This window comes from Gossypium hirsutum, chromosome A03 (assembly GCF_007990345.1).
Source record: "Gossypium hirsutum isolate 1008001.06 chromosome A03, Gossypium_hirsutum_v2.1, whole genome shotgun sequence".
Taxonomy (NCBI): Eukaryota; Viridiplantae; Streptophyta; class Magnoliopsida; order Malvales; family Malvaceae; genus Gossypium; species Gossypium hirsutum.
This window is the reverse complement of record NC_053426.1, coordinates 42,057,346-42,077,665: the sequence shown is the minus strand read 5'-3', so window position 1 is coordinate 42,077,665 and position 20,320 is coordinate 42,057,346. Positions and strand designations below refer to the sequence as shown.

Genomic DNA, 20,320 nt, shown 5'->3' with positions numbered 1-20,320 from the left:
TATGTGGTTACGTGTAAGACTATGTCTGGGACATCAGCATTGTATTTGATTCGTGTAAGACCCTGTCTAGGACAGTGGCATTGATATAAGATAGTATGTAAGATCACGTTTGGGATATTGGCATTATTCGATATATGTTATCCGAGTAGCCTATTCAATTCTGAATGGTTCAACGGGCAATATCAAGTTTAGATCGAATGTGAAATCAAGCTAAAATGTCAAGTATGTGCTAAGTTAAATGTTTAAAAGATAAGGTGAGTATATATTTGAGATGAACAAATGAAATATGCATTATGGAATTGAGAATTATATATATGCTTATAAACTTATGTGTATTCGGCCAAGTTAATATAATTACATATCGTTCATGTGATGGTATATGAGTTTCAAGCTTGAAAAATTTGTATTTGATTATAGATTGTTTGATTCGATTTAGTTGACTCAATACTAGTCTTCATTTAATGATTTATTTGCTTATGACAACTTATTGTATGTGTGTTTATGTTTGCCTCTGTTTTATAGATTTTGGAGATTAGTTACGAGCTCAGGGATCATCAGCAAAGTCCATCACACTATCGATTGTTTTTGGTACATTATAAGTTTAAAATTGGATCTATGGCATGTATAAGCCAGATTATATTTGGATAAGTATGAAGTGGTGTATATATTAAGCCATGCAAATGATAAGTGATTATATAGACTTAGTCATGTTTATATATGTTATATGCATGGAATATGGTTGACGATTTTGGATGTGATTTGGTTGAATCGGTTTTGGTATATACATGTATATGAAATATGTTTGTTAGGTTACTCATGGTAAAAATGATGCGCGTATGTTTTTCATTGGATATTATTAGTTATTTTGGGTTGATGAGTGAATTTCGCTAAATGCTGGATTTGGATAATGAATACGTTTAATTGATGATTTAGCACTTGCATATATATGTATTTAGGCATATATATATAAGTATGTGTGAGGTGTTTGATATATTTGTAACAGTTAAGTAATATGTTTAATGAATGACTTTAGTTGATCATGTCCAATGGTAATGTGTATTTTATTGACATAAGACATGTGTATGAAATGTATGATATCATGGATGGATGTATTTGACAACTAAGATTGAAAATGGATTAATATTTGATATTCAGTACATGTTTTGATAAGCTATGTGATGACTTTGCTATAGAGTGAAATTGGTTATTTGGTGTGTTTTAGTATTGACACAATCTTTGATATATCATTTGACTTGTAAAATTTGCTTGGAATTGGTAAATGACATGTATGCATATTCGACTAATGATATATATATTAAATACGTATGCATATAACATGTATGTTGGTGATTTGGTTAGAAATAATGAATTATGAGTATAAATATTTTTGGCTTGTTTAATATGTGGTATGGTATATGGTATAATTACACTTATAATGTATTGAAGATATTATAGATGACCAAATAATTATATAACTTATTGGTTATGTATATGTGTTTTAAGCTTGGTTATTTGGCATGCGAAATGGATGTTAGTAAAGTTATTAATTGTGCACAAGAGAGTTTAAATTACTATGGTTTTGTGCGCATAGCTTTATAATGAATTTTATAACTAGGTATATGGTATGAATTGATTTTTAAATATACAGATTGGATGTTATGAAATGTTTTATGCGTGTATAGTATTAGAAAAAAATAAATTTGACATGGAAAGTAGCATATATAATTAGTATGTTTTAAATATTCAATTTTTGTATTGAAAATTTACCATATGAATAGTAATTTTGTTATAACATAATAAAATGGTTATATGTGAGTTTAATAAAATTGAATTGTGTTTTGTGTATTATTGATTCAAGAATTGATAAACTAAAGTTAAATGTATATTTCTGAACATGGCTTGATAGACTGTGTGAATGTGAGGGAGTTTTATTTTTTTCGGGTAATGCCTCGTAAACCCAGTCCGGCGACGGATATGGGTTAGGGGTGTTACAAATAGTATGCAAGTCCTACCCATCCAACCTCTTCACTCCATCTCCGTCCAGACCATGTATGGATAAAATCAACCCACCCATCCCTACACACCAAAAATATAGCACCGATTGCGGCACTAAACAGTATTTGCAGCAGAGTTGCCAGTATAATAGGCTTAGAACCATCAGTGATTTGCAGTAGAGCTACCAATTCAGTACACTTCCTCCAATTATATATAAACCCATCCCCATGCAATGCATCATGCGACGTGTCATGTCATATCATAATATTATACATGTACTCAATATAGTTACAAATAACATGCTAAAATATAAACACACATCACATAGGGACAAAATAGTCATCTTACCATATAAGGGCAAAATAGTCATTTTACCTCATAACGGCAAAACAGTCATTTCATCAAACTGGGGTCTAGGTATACTTACCGACCCTACAGTAGGTCCACAGTCGTCTCGGGCGACCCGTGCAACCCTAGCAGTCAAACAGTGAAAATGGGCCCAAGCCCTATAATGAGGCCCGTGTGGCCCACAAAGCCCAAAAATAGCCTTGGCCGAGTAAACTACATAGCCTAGCCCAATAATCTCAACACATCTGTGTGGTTTACTCGTGTGGGGCCCACAAGTCTGTGGGGCCCACACAGCCCATTTCTGCCCAACATGGCCCAAAATGACCTAAGCCCATGAAATCGCTCATGGTGGCCTCTACGATCAAATGCCCACGTCCATGCGTTCGATTTACCACACAAGCGAGTGCACACCCATGTGACATCAAAGACTACATTTTTTGGCTTTTTGCCGATCTATAGTTTGGGCAATGTTTTACACACCTTATAGGATTCTTGGTACGTAATGCTCCTGAATAATCACCTACAACATAAGACAAATCCATGACCAACATTAGTCATGCTTAGCACTAATAATACAAAAACAGTCCCCAACGAAACCATTACTATCACTTACTTCTACTGCTTCAATCGATATGGCCCCATAGCTCCGCAGGTAAACCAAGTTTGATACAACTTGTTGCTGCCCAACACAAGTTGACATAACCAAAAGTTAGAACTTACTCCATAATAAACTACAACTTCTCTTAAAAATGATTGAAGCATACTTTTCCCCCTACCAAAAGACTTACCGAACCAACGGGATTTAGGAGTTGAGTGTAGGAGAAAGAATAGATTCCGTAAAGAACCAAAGAGGAGGATTGATCAACATTCGGCCAACGAAAAGCAATAGGGAGAAAGGGAGAGGAGAATCGTGCGCCCTAACCCAAATGATCATAGAACCCTTGCCAAACCAATAACAAGAATAGAGAGGGAGGAATGGATATGGAGTAATCGATCAAGTATGGTCACAAAAAGAACAAGAAATCGAGAGAGCCCTTTGTCAAAACCGAAAGTGTTAAGAGGGAAAGAGAGTGAGAGTATGTCCAAACAATATGATGCAAAAGAGGAGGTTTGATAGAATCAATGGAATTGAGGGAGAGGGAAGGAGAGCATTTGGTTAAAGAGAGGAGTGTAAATCTGAAATCAGCAAAAATAAAAGGTATTACCTAATCTTTCTTAGCACTACTCGACCTCTAGAGAACAAAAGAAACAAAACCCAAAATGCTCACATATAACACCCCTTACCCGAGTCTGAGGCCGGGACTGGACACGAGGCATTACCATACTTAACTACATGCATACATTCATTTCTAAGTCACCAAGACTTGATCAAATTTAAAACTCTTTCGAACTCTGCTTAAACTCCATAAAGTGGGCCTACGAGGTCTCAAACTTTCCTTGGAAACCATTTGGAACCAACTTGGGTCCTTAAACAGACTAAATAAGAATGACTCTTGAAATAGGGCACACGCCCATGTGGAAGGGCAACACGCTCGTGTGGTCATTATAACTTGGCTGTTCTGATGGCCCGTGTGACACACACGGCCTAAAGATCTAGGGACAGGCCCGTGTCCCATACCCGTGTGAATTAAATAATAAAAATAAACTTATAGGGGTTTTTACACGGCTTGTCACACGCCGTGTTTGTGGCCCGTGTCCCTCACACAGCCATGACACACCCGTGTCCTAGCCCGTGTCTAGAAACCTTGACATTCTATTTCTGATGTCAACATCCAATTAGGGGCATACGGCCAAGGCACACGCCCGTGTGCTAGGCCGTGCCCTTCATACGGTTGAGACACACGACCATCTCTCTACCCCTGTATTTACTACCATGCTTATTTACTTGCAAAATTTATGTACAGGGGACACATGGCCAGACACCACGCCCATGGGGCTAGTCGTTGTCCCACACAGCCTAGACACACACCCATGTGTCTACCCGTGTGGATAATATAAGGCTATTTACAATGCCTTATGCCACCCTGAAACAAAATTTAATACCAACCAACATGTCAAAGTCTAATTTAATATGAATTCTCAACCAACAACCATAGTTAAGGCCTATATACATTTCATAAATTTAACCATGTCAACAATTTCACATTCACAAAAGACTATCCTCCATTCATATAATGACTTACAATATTAGCCATTTTCATGGCCTTATACAAAATGAGTTAAATGTTAAAACAAGCCAACACCTTTGGCCCCAAAATAATGTGACACAAAAATAAAATCGAAGGTTCCTATACATGCCATAATCAAAATGATAAAACTAGCTATACCAAGTGCTTTAAGGATAGTGTGATTAGCTTCAACGACATAGGCGATGATCCTCGAACTACTTTGGCGGCACTATAAGAAAAAGGGAAAGGAAAGAGGGTAAGCATGGGAGCTTAGTAAGTACATATATGCAAATAAGTGTAACTAGAAACACATTCATCAAACAATGGTTTATCATACTTAAATGATATATCATTTTAACCTAACTGTCTTACTCTTCCTTCTTTTACGCATACTTACTACATCTCATCATATACTAAGGTCTTCATTTGAGAGTTTAGTATGCATACCTGTAATTACCGTAAAATAACTCAAGTTCATTCTCTCTATTGACATACCTCATTGGAAGTATCGCTAATCCATTCATCAAGTTACCCCTTTGAACACTCGAAAATACCAATGAATGCACAGATAGTTTACTCTTAAGTACTATACAAGTAGCCAAAGCTACCTCGTACTTTGTAATACTTGCATATTTGAGCTACTCACGGGCCTTTTCACCAAGTCAGTACCCAGATCCCGTAGCTCTATCATGTAATGCTAGCTCATTGAGCTACTCACGGGTCTGCACACAAAGTCAGTACCCGGACCCACATTACATAATTCACTTATCTCATGAACTCAGACTCAACTCATTAGTTCAGACCACTCAATTTCTCATGACTCAAGTTTTATACCCTATACTATTTTTGAGGTTCGACGGGATCTCGTGTCTAACCTGATGCTGTCGCACTTTTTCATAATGTGGATTACTCTTATTTCGCACTACTTATACTTTCATGGTATCAAGTAAGATTATGATACATAAAAAAATATAAAACATTTAAAAGTAAGATACGATAACACATTATTTACATATGTACTTACCTCGGCACAAAATGATGGAAACGAGCTTAATCCTCGTAAATTTTGTTCTTCCCTCGATCAAGACCCGAATCACATTTCTCTTGATCTAAAATGTCAAAAATTAGCTTATTTAATACACAAATCATTCAATTCAACTTAAGACTCATACTTTAGTAAAATAACCGTTTTGCCCTTGAACTTCCCAAAAATTACGATTTTACCCCTAGGCCTGAAAATCAATTTTTATCAAATTTCCTTATTAGCCAAGCCAAATTGACCATTTATTTCTCTAATGACCACCCTAAATTCTCAATATTTCACAACATTACTATCTATTTTACGAACTTTACAAAATGGTCCTATTAGGGTTTTCATGAGAAGTCGTTTCACAAAAGTTGTTCACTCAACAACCAAGACTCATTTTCTTCCATAAAAACTCAGCAAACATACAAATCCTTTCATGGTAAGTCCCTAGATTATCAATCATTTCACAAAATATTCCCCTCAATAGCTAGATTAAGCTTTAGGAGTCCCAAAAGTTCAAAAATTATCAAGAATAACCCTCAAATTGACTTACTTGCAAGAGGTTAGCTTGGCTAAAATTTCAAGGCTTCAAAATTTTTATTTTTACTAAGAATTTCAATGAAGAAGAAGAGATGAAATGGGTGATATCAACTTTTGTTTATTTTATATCTTTTTTAGTCAAACAAGTAACCAAATTTTGACCTAACATTGACTAGCCTAATTCTTTGTCCCTATGGCCGGCCATGCTACATTTTAAGGTCTATTTTCCATTTAAAGACCTTAAATTTTGGCTCTCTAGCTTTTTGGTATGTCTATAAAGTGAAATTGAACTTTTACCCTTTATGTGATTTAGTCCTTTTTCGCGATTAAGCTCACAAACGCTAAAATTAATTCGCCAAAATTTTCATGCACCTTTATAAACATGCTGTCACACTTAAAATAATATTAAAATAATTTCTCCATCTTCAGAATACTAATTTTGAAACCACTGTTCCGACTAGGCCCAAAATCAGGCTATTACATCACAATAGTCAAAATGGAGAATAATCCTCCCAAGGCCTAATCTGAGTGGCTTAGCTTACCATTTCGGCATCAACTCGTCCACATTTCAAATTCTATATTTTCCTCCCTTAATTCTCTCCTGAAATCCCTCTTCAAATCCCTCCAAGACCAATTCAAACTCCACTCCACTTAACAGTGTTTCAGTCACCTTCTACTACCCTCACACCCAGTGCAGCAAAATAAAACACTCCACTACTCAAAGTACGATTCGAACCTCAGACCTCAGAAAACCATAGCATGCCACATATCCCCTAGGCCAGAAGTCTCTTTTCTGTCATGTTCTTCCCCAATTTACTTAAAATCCTACTGCCCAGAGGTAGTGCTTATTCCTTAAAAAAACAAAACTTTTTGCACTTGCTCAGGCTTGAACCCAAGACGTCTTAGACACTTCCCAGAACACTTAGCCTCTGAAGCAAATACACATTTGTGTCACTTCCTTGCACAACTAAATATTTATGTGTAGCCTCCTAACTGTTCCCAAGCTTAAGACCTAATACTTCTAGTCCCAAATTCAGGGCGTTACAATTCACCCCTCCTTAAAGAAATTTCATCCCTGAAATTTCCAACTATCAAATCAATTGCATAACACAGTCTTCACCATTTCGCTCCCGCTGCGCACTTTACTTCCAAAACACTACCACACATAACTTGAGTGTTTTCAATACAGTCTATAGATAGACTAGAATAGTGTGTCAATCTCAATCCTTGGCCACATTCGATCCGAAACTGACCCTCGGCCCCCAGATCCAGTATTGGGCCCAACGACCCTCTCTAAAATCCACAACATAGCCTGGAACAATGCGTGTGACAGCCCTAAAGTGACCCTAGTCGGAAAGCGATTTCGAGACCGCTAAACCAAGTCACCAAATTATTTCAATATGATATTTATTGTTTAAAATATGTGAATATGAATGTGTGAAAGTTCTAAGCTTCGATTTAGTAAATTGCATGTGAATTTAATCAATAGGACTTATGTGTGACACTTTTGAAATGTGATAGGTTAATCTATAAGGATCAATTAGTGCATGAAATCAAAAGGGTGGACTTGTATGTCAATTTCCCCCCCTAATTAGTAGTGGCCGGCCATGAGCATGAGGGTGGACAAAATGTTATGGCTAAAACATGTCATAAACATGTTGGGTTAATGCTTTATGTTAGGAATAATAAAATAAAGAACATGGGCAATAAAATATTAGTGTTAGTAGTAGGAGAAACAAAAAAAAATGTGTGTGGTTGTCCCCCATTGTGCCGTACCTAGAAGAAAAAAAAAGAGAGAAAAAAAAGGCTTCATCCTCCTTGTTCTTCTTGACCGAAAAATCAAAGGAAGAAGAAAGGAGTCTTCTTACTTCATGTTCGGTTGGTTGGTGTTTTAGGAGGAGGTATGTTTGATGTTGTTCCATGAGATTCATGCATGTTTTTAGTTGTTAGTTTGAGTTCTACCTAGCCCATGGTTTAAATCTTTGCTATGTGATGAAGATGAGCTAAGTTTCGGCTAAGGTGGATTTGTGTTGATGTCATTTGCATGCTAAATGTGAAGCTTTGTAATGATACATGTGATGGTGTCTTGATGCATTCGGCCATGGTAGGAAGTAGAAGAGAATTGTTGCTCATTTTATTTGGATGAGAAATGGTAGTAAGGTGAAGTGCAAATGTTAGTATTTAATTACTAATGCATATATGTGTATGAGCCGAGTTTTGAATTTGAGACAAAATGGTATGTAGTCAATACTAGTAACCATATTTGTAGGAAGTATTAAGCATATATTGGCCTCAACATAGACATGCATATTCAGCCACATGAGATAGATTGGTGTTGCATGTATTCGGTTAGGGGCAAGCATATTGATGCTTTTATCTTGACTTAGATAATCGGCTCAAGGAGAATTTGTTAAGTGCTTAGTTAATTGATATTAGGTCAATGATGTGTGTATTCGGTCATAAAAGTGCACATGAGGAAATGTTAGATTAATTGTATTAAATTGCTCAATGTGATTAAAAATGCGTATGACCATTTTGTATTTGAGCTAAAGGTGGCCATATGACCTATCAAACTCCTTGTCATTTTCAGCCATAACTTTAATAAGTTAAATTTGTTTGAATTAGCTCAAGAGCTTAGAGGACCACAGTTGGATAAGGGAAAGGAAAAAGTGATCGAATAGCCGTCGAAATCGTTCGACCACATCCGAGGTAAGTTTTCGAGTAATGAAACTTAGATTATGATTCGATTAGATTATGTTATAAGCAAATCAGAATCATGCCCTTTGTATGTAGCTTTTGAACTGAAAATGATAATGCTTGATAAGTGACTTGTGTTTGAATTCTAGTTACGAAAATGAAATATTGATGTGTCATGATTTATTGATATGTGCATGGATATTCGAATTGATAACCGGGCTAAGTCCCGAAGGCATTTGTGCGAGTTCCTATATCCGGGCTAAGTCCCGAGGGCATTTGTGCGAGTTACTATATCCGGGCTAAGTCCCGAAGGCAATTGTGCGAGTTACTATAACCGGGCTAAGTCTCGAAGGCAATTGTGCGAGTTACTATAACCGGGCTAAGTCCCGAAGGCATTTGAGCGAGTAGCTATATCCGGCTAAACCCCGAAGGTACTTGGTTTGGGAATGAGCAATCTTGCTGTAATAATTTCAATTAATACGCTCGTAAAATCCCAATGATAAGGTACGTTTCGTATATGCATTGGAGTAGTGATTTCGTTTAAATATTATCCGCTCAGTCGATTAGTGAGCTTTCGAGCCTTTGGTTAAGTTGATCCCTTATGTATGAATATAAGGGTTGGAATTGTGAAGTAGGACTGATTTTTGAGAATATGTGTATATGAAATTACCCGTTTAGTAATATGAATGCTATACTTCAGTTGTGCCTAATTTTATTGCTCAAAACTTACTAAGCATTAAATGCTTACTCCATTCTTTGAATCTCTATTTTATAGATTTTGGTTTGTCAGCTATCGGACTCGGGATTGTCGAAGTCGAAGTCGTCCACACTATCAAAGCCCTTTTGGTACACTTTTGGTTGAACTCTGAAAATGGCATGTATAGGACTACCCTTTTTATTGTTGGTCATGTACCCTTGGTTTTGTGTAAATTTGGATAGCCATGCGAAAATGGCTTAAATATACTTTGATCATAGCATTATAATCATTTGTATGTTGTTCGTTGAGAGGTATGGAAATGTTGGTAACGATTAGCCATTGGAATGGTTATTCATGATCATTTTGGTGCTATGTATGACAAACTCTAGTTGATTCATGGAAAACCATGAAATAGGTAAGGTTTACCTTAAAAATAGATGCTGACAGCAGTAGTGGTATGGATGTGAAAAATCACTAAAAATAGTAGGAATGGAATTAAATAGTGAATGAATTATGTAATCGAACCTTGATGAATCTATTTTCATAAGAAAGTAACGAAATGATCATATGAACAGTATATTATGAGATGTTAAAGTTTTCATGGTACAGGGCCAGAACGGTTTCTGAATTCCCTGTTCCGACTTTGGAAATTCATTATAAATTAACCAGAGATAATTAGAAGTCATTCCATATATGTATAGATTCATTTTCGAGTCTAGTTTCTATAGAAACAAACGATATAAGTATTGAAGCCCTGTACAGGGAGATATCCAAGTCGTAATGCATGAAGGTCGGAGTAGTCAAACCCTGAAACAGGGGAGACTTTAACTAATAAACTGTACTAATTGGCTCGACCAAAACTTCTAGAAAAAAACTTTTAGATGGACATATGAGTCTAGTTTCAGGAAAAATTTACGGAATTGGTTTTCGAGTTGTGGAACTCGAGATATGATTTTTACGGTGACAGTGACGCAGTTAGCCAGCTCGTCTGGAAAATTTAAAAATGGACTGTGCAAATAAGTGAATTAAGTCTGTTAACCCCTCGTGTCCGACTCCGGCAACGGTCTCGGGTACGGGGTGTTACAATGCGTCATCCCCAGCCGCAGATCATGAGACCCAGTACCTCTGGTGCTCATTATAGAAATTGCGTTTTATCTTTATTAACAAATTTATGCATCAGTTTACAATTCTAGTTGTTTATTAATAGATATTTTATGGAGACAGTAACAAAAATATAGAGTATTATTTTTGCACAACGTAGTGTCTATCGGTGTCTACCGGTTTTACTACAATTTTAATATGCACTACTACAGAGTTTGCAGTACGGTATACTACCTACAATAGTCTCAGTAATCCTACCTCTGGCAGTTCAGTCAAAATCAAAATATAGGTTTCAGAGAGAACTTATAGGACCGGCGCGGAGAGTCGGTGTACCACAAATTTAGTGAAACATTTTAAAATACCTCAAATCATTTGAAACAGTTCTTTTAGAAATTCCAAGTCTAAAAAGTAACCCAAATCCACAGTCGAGTTTTGTAATCTGGCTCTGATACCACTAAATGTAACACCTCAATCCCGTCTTGGATGTTATGATCGAATCTGGTGATGTCACATTGAAGTGTTTTTTGTAAAGCGTGATATCGTTTGAAAAGCCCAATCTTTACTAAGCCTCTTTGTGTGATCTAAAAAATGGTTTTAAACCTTCCGTCACTATCAAAAGTATTTACTTTAAAATGTTATTAATTTCAAAATCTCGTTTGTAGCCGAAGCTTTATAAAATAATTGCGTACTAGAGTTTACTTTCAAAACATTATTTTCTTGCGGTAGCTCTTAAAACCGTTTACGTATTCATGGTATTTTTGAACAACATTTATCTTTCAAAAACTCGTGTCCTACTGCTAGTAGAGATAAATAAAACCCCAAATTAAATTAAAAACTTAAAGAGGCCTTATTACAGAAAATACCTAAATTAAAATACTTATTATTTAAAAGTCAAAAATAAAAGCATGCGTGGTTGTGTGGCCACCTTCGAGTCCCTCGCAGTACTGATCCACCTAAGGATTACCTGTGCAGATAAACGAATGGGTGAGTTTATGAAAAATCAGTGCGTAATCCCTTAATAAACAAATAGTCAAACATACAGTGAGCAAATACAGTCTGGGCCTAAGCCCTTTTTAGTAAAAGTGGCAATATCAGTTTGGGCTTTAGCCCATCTCAGTACAGAAACAATCATATGTTCAGGCCTTGGCCCTTTGCAGTAACAGTAAATAGTGTAGTAACAGTAAACAGTATGCAAGTCCTACCCATCCAGCCTCTACACTCTATCTTCGTCCAACCCTACACACCATGTGGGGATCAAATCAACCCACCCTATAACACCCCTCACCCGTATCCAACGTTGGGACAGGGTTCGAGGCGTTAACGGACTTAAACATTCACAACAACACATAACATATTAACAACCATGCATGGCAAACAAGCATATGCACATCACCAATATCAAACATAATATAAATAGCTAGATTTATAAGTCAGAATCATTAGCTCACTGAAGACCAATATATTTGGCCAAATTATAATAACACATGCTATAAAACTAGGTCCCTATACATGCCACTCACTTGATAATTCTAGCATATGTGTTTATACTGTCAAGGTGTTGGATTGATAGTGTGATGCTGCCTTCGATGATCTCCAACCCTGAGCTAACTTGACAACACTGAAAGAAATGGAAAGGAGGGGGTAAGCTTTACGCTTAGTAAGCTCGCATGAAATAATAATAAGCAATTTACTAACATGATTTCCATAGTAAAACTAACCAAATTGTATATTTACACATGTTCTGGTTAAGCTGCTTTCTTGAGTCACAGTCACTACATCATTTATATTTGGAGCTACGGAATTCAAAATTAAGATCCATAAATTTTCCCAGAAACTAGACTCGTATATATTTCCACCATAAAATTTTAAGAATTTTTGGTCCAGCCAATAAGTACATTTTATTATTAAAGTATCCCCTATTTTATTATTAAAAGTATCCCCTATTTTGATTAAGCTTTAATTAAATAATTTATTTGAAATTTAACTCAACTTACACAATTTTTGGTGAATTTTCAAAGTTACACAACTACTGCTGTCCAACACTATTTTACTACTAAAATTCACTCTTACATAATTTCACTTAATCCATTTTGTCTTATCGAAGTTCACTCAAATATCGAGCATATTGCCCAAAATTTTCTTAAACATATACCTGCACTTATTCATCATATAATCATGTTTTACTTAATTGATTTTCCCGTTGAACTCTTTGGAATAATAACTGATACTTAATTGCCTGCACATATTTTCACACTTGTAGCCAAAGCTATCTGGTACGCATAGTAGCCTACACTTAGTACTACACATGCGCCAATTATCTGGTCCATGTAGTAACCTGCAATTAGTACTACACACGTGACCTAACCATCTGATACACGTAGTAGCCTGCACTTAGTACTACACACGTGATCGAAGTTATCGGGTACGCATAGTAGCCTGCACTTAGTACTACACATGCGACCAATTATCTGGTACACGTAGTAGCCTGCACTTAGTACTACACACGTGACCTCACAATAGATCATTCGTATCGTTTCTATTCCGAAGGCTCAACCGGGAAATTCCTCACTTTCCAACATGTTACAATTTATTCAGTCCTTTTTCAATTTGCAATTTACAACAAATAATCATTCTATAGGCAGCCACATTTCATATGATAACAAAATATAATAAAATGAAAATAATCGATAACTTATTTACGTACAAACTTACCTCGAATCCAGAAATGGCAATTTACCATTCTAGTACATAACCTTGTATTTTCCCGATTTAAGCCCAAATCTCGATTTCCTTGATCTATAATATCACATTTAGCATACTAATTAGTCACACTATTCATATGGGTCTAAAAATCATATTTTTACAAATTTTCATTTTGACCCCTAAACTTTTACTTATTTGCACTTTTACCCTAAGGTTCAAAAATTAAATTTCTTCCTATTTTCTTTTGTTTTATGACATGCTGATCATTTTTCCCTTCTATAGCAACATCAAATTCTCACTCTAACATATACTTCTGAACATTAGGTATTTTTACCGATTATACCATTTTACTCGTTTTCACATAAAATCGCTTAGCAAAAGTTGTTTAACACAATTTTAAGCTTCATATTTTACCATTAAACTTCAAAATACATGCATATCATTCATGGGTAAATTTTTAAACATAAATCCTAGCTCAAAATAGTGGTAGAAATGAGCAGATCATGTTATCGGGATTTCAAATATGCATAGAACATTAAAAATGGAGCTCGGAATCACTTACTATTAAGCTTGGAAGCTTGGCCAAACCCTAAACATGGCTGCTCTTGGTACATTCTGCTATAGCAAGAAGAAAGGGACACATTTGGAGTTTAAAATTTGTCTTTTAATTCATTTTACCCATAAATGACCAAAATGCCCTTTTTACTATTCTTTCAAATTTTACCCAATCAAGGCCATTTTTGTCCAACAAGTTATACAATGGTTTAATTATCATTTACGAACCTCCCATTTAAAATTTCATAACAATTTAATACCTCTAACATGTAGAACTCAACTTTTGCATTTTTTACAATTTAGTCCTTTTTACTAAATTGAGTGCCCAAACATAGAAATTTTCCAACGAAATTTTCACAAAATCATTTCGTGAAATAGTAGACCATAAAATATAATAAAAATGAAATTTTCCTCATCAGATTTGTGGTCCCGAAACCACTATTCCAACTAAGCCCAAAATCAGGATGTTACACCCATCCCTACACACTAGAAATATAGCATCGATTGCGACACTAAACAGTATTTGTAGCAGAGCTACCAGTATAATAGGCTTAGAGCCATTAGTGATTTACAGCAGAGCTGCCAATGCAGTACACTTCCTCCAATAATATATAAACCCATCCCCAATGCATCATACGACGTGTCATGCCATATCATAATATTATACATGTACTCAATATAGTTACAAATAACATGCTAAAATATAAACACACATCACATAGGGGCAAAACAGTCATCTTACTATATAAGGGCAAAATAGTCATTTTACCTCATAAGGGCAAAATAGTCATTTCATCAAATTGGGGTCTAGGTATACTTACCGACCCTACAGTAAATCCACAGTCGTCTCGGGCGACCCGTGCAACCCTAACAGTCAAACAGTGAAAATGGGCCCAAGGCCCATAATACGGCCCATGTGGGCCTACACGCTCGTGTGGCCAACAAAGCCCAAAAATGGCCTTGGCCGAGTAAACTACATAGCCTAGCCCAATAATCTCCATACATCCATGTGGTTTACCCGTGTAGAGCCCACATGGCCCATTTTGGCCCAACGTGGCCCAAAACGGCCTAAGCCCATGAAATCGCTCATGGTGGCCTCTACGATCAAACGCCCACGTCCATGCGTTTGATTTACCACACAAGCGAGTAACATCAAAGACTACGTTTTTTGGCTTTTTGTTGATCTATAGTTTGGGTAGTGTTTCATACACCTTTTAGGATTCTTGGTATGTAATGCTCCTGAAATAATCACCTACAACATAAGACAAATCCATAACCAACATTAGTCATGCTTACCACTAATAATACAAAAACAGTCCTCAACGAAACCATTACTATCACTTACTTCCACTGCTTCAATCGATATGGCCCCATAGCTCTGTAGGTAAACCAAGTTTGATACAATTTGTTGTTGCCCAACATAAGTCAACATAACTGAAAGTTATAACTTACTCTATAATAAACGACAACTTCTCTTAAAAACGATTGAAGCATACTTTTCCCCTACCAAAATACTTACCGAACCAACGGGATTCAAGAGTTGATGCAAGAGAAAGAACCGATTCGATAAAGAACCAAAGAGGAGGATTGATCAACATTCAGCCAAGAAAAAGCAATAGGGAGAGAGTGAGAGGAGAACCGTGTGCCCTAACCCAAATGATCAAAGAACCCTTGTCGAACCAACAACAAGAATAGAGAGGGAGGAATGAAGATGGAGTAATCGATCAAGTAAGGTCACAAAAAGAACAAGAAATCGAGAGAGGCTTTTGTCAAAATCGAAAGTGTTAAGAGGGAAAGAGAGTGAGAGTACAGCCAAACAATATGATGCAAAAGAGGAGGTTTGATAGACTCAAAGGAATTAAGGGATAGGGAAGAAGAGCATTCGGTTAAAGAGAGGAGTGTAAGTCTAAAATCAGCAAAAATAAAAGGTCTTACCTAATCTTTCTTAGCACTACTCTGCCTCTAGAGAACAAAAGAAACAGAACCTGAAATGCTCACAATAGCCGAAATGGAGAATAATCCTCCCAAGGCCGAATTCTGAGTCTTTTAGCTTACCATTTCGGCACCAACTCTTCCACATTTCAAATTCCACATTTTCCTTCCTTAATTCTCTTTTAAAATCCCTCCTCAAATCCCTCCAAGACCAATTCAAACTCCACTCTACTCAGTAGTGTTTCAGTCACCCTCTACTACCCATACGCCTAGTGTAGTAAAATAAAACACTCCACTGCTCAAAGTAGGATTCGAACCTTAGACCTTAAACAACCATAACACGCCACTTATCCCCTAGGCCAGCAGGCTCTTTCTGTCATGTTCTTCCCCTATTTATTTAAAAGCCTGCTGCCTAGAGGTAGTGTTTATTCCATAAAAAACAAAACTTTTTACACTTGCTCAGGCTTAAACCCAAGACTTCTCAAACACTCCCCAGAACACTTAGCCACTGAAGCAAATACACATTTGCATCACTTCCTTGCACAACTAAATATTTATGTGCAGCTTCCTAACTATTCCCATGCTTAAGATCTAATACTTCTAGTCCTAAATTTAGGGTTTTAGGATTTAGGGTTTAGGGTTTTAAGGTTTAGGGTTTATGAATATGTGAATTGAGATGAGATGTTATAATATGTGATATATTCTTATGATAATCATTGTGAAAGTGCAAATGTGTACATGTTATGAATATGTTAAATGTTAGTGACAGTGTTTTGCTAAATATGCAAATATGCAGTGATAGTGCACAAATAATCGATAAATGATATATGTTTGATTTCAGATATTTTGGCCTTGTGATCTTGAAACCGTTGGATATTGTTCGCATGCCATAGGATTTTGAGTACTCACATATATGTACAGTGCTTTCAAGCATTGAGGGCCTATGATATGTTGGAGGGATAAGGGAGTGTGAGCTAAGCTCAATTCAGCGGGACATGTGAGGGGAAATAAGGGGAGTGTTAGCATTATGCTTCACTTTTGGGACATGTTTGACTCTATAAGTCTATATGGTGTGTTGGGGATATGTGTATCCGATGAGTGATGATAGAGCTCACTTTTATGTTTCATAGCTCAAGTGTCAAATTATCTTAAATTATGAATATGTGTGTATTTTGATATGTGTTTATATAATATATGACCATTATACAATTTATCTATAAACATGTTTTTTAGTATTGTGATATATGTTTGAATGTTATGTTATTATATGAGTATTGTGATATATGCTTAAATGTTGTATGATTATATGTGTAATGTGATATATGCTTAAAAGTGAAAATGTTTACCTTGTAAAAGAACTAGTAATAATTCACGAGTAAGTATATTATGACATTAAAGTTGGAATTGTTGATGTTATGCTATATGGTTGTTTCATTAATTCTTGATGAATTGTTTGCGTGGTAGTTGTTCTAGGCATTCATTGAGCTTGTTAAGCTCACCCACTCCCTTCTTAAACCATTACAGATTAGTAGTGTGCCGGTGTGAGCGATGCGGTTCCAAGGGGTGTTCCAAGAAGGACTATTTTCGTGTTTCCATAGGTGTTATCATTATTTGTGTTCATTTTGGGAATAAGGAAATGTGGTAGACTTTTTTTATGGTTTTTTTCATGGTATTAGAATAATTTTATGACTTTATTACTTTAGATTTTATGGACCTTGATATGTTGATTATTGCTTGGACATATTTATGATGTTGTGAACTACTACTATGGTCATTTTGATGATCGTTTGATGAGGTATTTGTTCCATGTTGAATAGATGCATGCTAGGATGAATTGACTGCTTAAGGATGCTATGTTTTTATTGTCTAGAGCAGAGGTACCAATATTTGTGTTTTAAAAATAATACCTCTATGATTTTGAATTGTGTAGGGAGACAAGAATGTAATTTGGTATCGATACCCTGTCACGAGTATCGATACTTGGGGAAGAAATACCGATACTTTGGTAAAGGTACTAATAATTTTTGACAATATGATTTTTGTGCTAGAAACAAAATACAAGTTTGGTATCAATTTCCCGGGTGGTATCGATACCGGTTAAAGAAATTATCGATACACCTGTCCTAGTACCGATACCTACGTGATTGTCTTGGAAATTTTGCTAAGTGGTCCTAATTCTTGTTTAATTATTATTATAAGTTTATTTAAAGTATGTTTGGCATGTTCTAATGATGACTGATAAATGTTTGACTAAAAATTTATAAGATCATTGATAAAGAGGATGATTGCTTAATATGTGACAATTTAATATGAGTATAACATGAGACGATGGTGTGACATCTTGATATTCGGGCTTAGCGATCAGGCCGGGTATAGGGGGTTACATAAAATATATTTATATGCATGCAAAATGGTTGTTTTATGTATATAATTAATCGTAGTTGCTTCGGCAATGGATGTGGCATCTTGTAGCTTTGACTTGGTGACCGAGTCAAGTATGGGGTGTTATATTATTTTTCAAATAGGTAAAATTATATAGAAAAAACCAAGATTTTGACTTAACTTTTATATATCACTAATACTGGTTACCTATATGGGACCAATTTAGGTTTACCTGTTGCATATATAAACAATTATATAAATAAAAACTTTTTAATTTATTGAACTACTTAAGTTTAATCATTCTAATTTTAGGTGTATAGTTGAAGAAAATTTTGATTTTTACTTATTAAATTTCATCAAATTGAAATTTTAGAGTTATATGGTAGAAAATAAAAATTCATATGTAATTTTTTGACTTATTGTTTTATACTTGCAAATAATATCTAAAGTTGGAGAACATTGGATACTATTTGTGCAAGAGAATTATACTTAATGTTTTAGGTTGTTCATATATTTGAAGGATTGTAACATAATAACATTCAAACATGTGTTAGACACAAGTACTTCAAAAAAAGTAAAAGTATATATAATATAGCTAATAGTAACATTAATCATCCATATGAAAACTTGAAAAAAATTTAGAAAACCAACTTGTGGTTGTTTTCCATTTCTCATGTTTATTGTAGCTGTAGATGTAAAATTAATGTATTGTTCAACTGCAATGAATACAACAGTAAGGAAAGTTAAAATAATTAGATAACAATAGTATACTCATGTTGTGATTGTTATTTAAATACTTGAAAAAAGAAATATTTTTTTTTCCTGTCCATTTAAACAAATCATATATAAGTTTGCACTAAGAATGAAGAGAAAAGATAACACACATTAAAAGAAGGATGGGAATGAGGTATTGGAGACAAATAATATCAATCCTAAACCAATCTTACAAGCATGGAAATCATAACATAATGAAAATTCCAATAACAAAATTCGTACTACTATTTTCATAGTTGGTGATAGAAAATGTTCCCACCTTCCACATCGCATTATCTTTCACTCTCCTATCTTCAAGTTAGTCATACCATTGATTTCGGTGTTGTGATGATGTTTTTCACAATTGGCAGCAGGACATTAGTCATAATTGTGACATTTACGTGCATGCATACTTGGTTTAACCAAAACAATGCAACCATAAGGTGAAGCCAAAGATCATCTTGTTTTATCTGAGACCATCAAGAAACCCTAAATTAGCCCTTTTCCTTTCAAGTCAACTGAAAGCACTAAAACCACCCCTTTTCATCATTTTCTTGAATTCCAAAAAATTAACCCTACCATCACCATCCACATCGACTTTCATTATCATCTTCTTACAATCTTCAACAGTTTTCCCTTGTTTAAGCCCAAGTGAAACCAAAACAGACATTAGCTCATCGACAGAAATGTAACCATCTCCATTTTGATCAAAAACCTTGAATGCCTCTAAAATATCTTCCTCTTCATCCTTATCATTCATAAAGGATTGATACAACTCATGAAACTCCTCAATATCGACGTAGTTATCACCATTGACATCAATTTTTTCAATCATTTGTGTTAACTCGTCATTGGGGATAAAGATACCTAATTTTTTCAATGAGTCATTCAATTCCTCCTTTGAAATTCTCCCATCTCCATTCTTGTCAAACATTTGGAAAACCTTCTTGAACTCTACATCATCCATTATTCTTTTTGTGGAAAGGAGAATATGTCGATGCTAATGGAGTAATTGGCTTCACTGCTTATAAAACAAAGGTGTTGTAGGTAGGATTAATCTAAGTCTAAGAGGGGGAAGGGCTGAAAGGATTTAAGTTCTTTATGAAACAAATAATTTAAAACAATATTGACAGTTTTAGAAAATAGCTTGTAGTAAAAAAATAGATGAGAACAAAACAAAAATTTTATTACATATGGTAGAAAGAAATTTTGGGAGAAAAGTTTGGAGGATAATTAGTTTTGAAGTTTGAATGGAAAGCCAAACCCTTTCTTAACAAGATGGGAGACTATTTTTAATAATCATAATAACAAAAACAATAATATTATGATACAAGAATCTATAATTTTTACATTAAATTCAAGGGCCAAACTAGGGGTTGGTTGAGGTTTTAACCTCTTGGGCTAAATGAAAAATTTTATTTT

At 35.3% G+C, this 20,320-nt stretch overlaps 1 protein-coding gene across 1 annotated transcript; it reads right to left on the bottom strand.

The window, feature by feature from the left end:
- Positions 1-18,942: 18,942 nt before the first annotated feature.
- LOC107888159 (calmodulin-like protein 3) lies at positions 18,943-20,030 on the bottom strand. Its single transcript, XM_016812290.2, has one exon. It carries the CDS (start codon positions 19,863-19,865, stop codon positions 19,413-19,415), a length of 453 nt encoding a protein of 150 aa, XP_016667779.1. The 5' UTR covers positions 19,866-20,030; the 3' UTR covers positions 18,943-19,412.
- Positions 20,031-20,320: the final 290 nt, after the last annotated feature.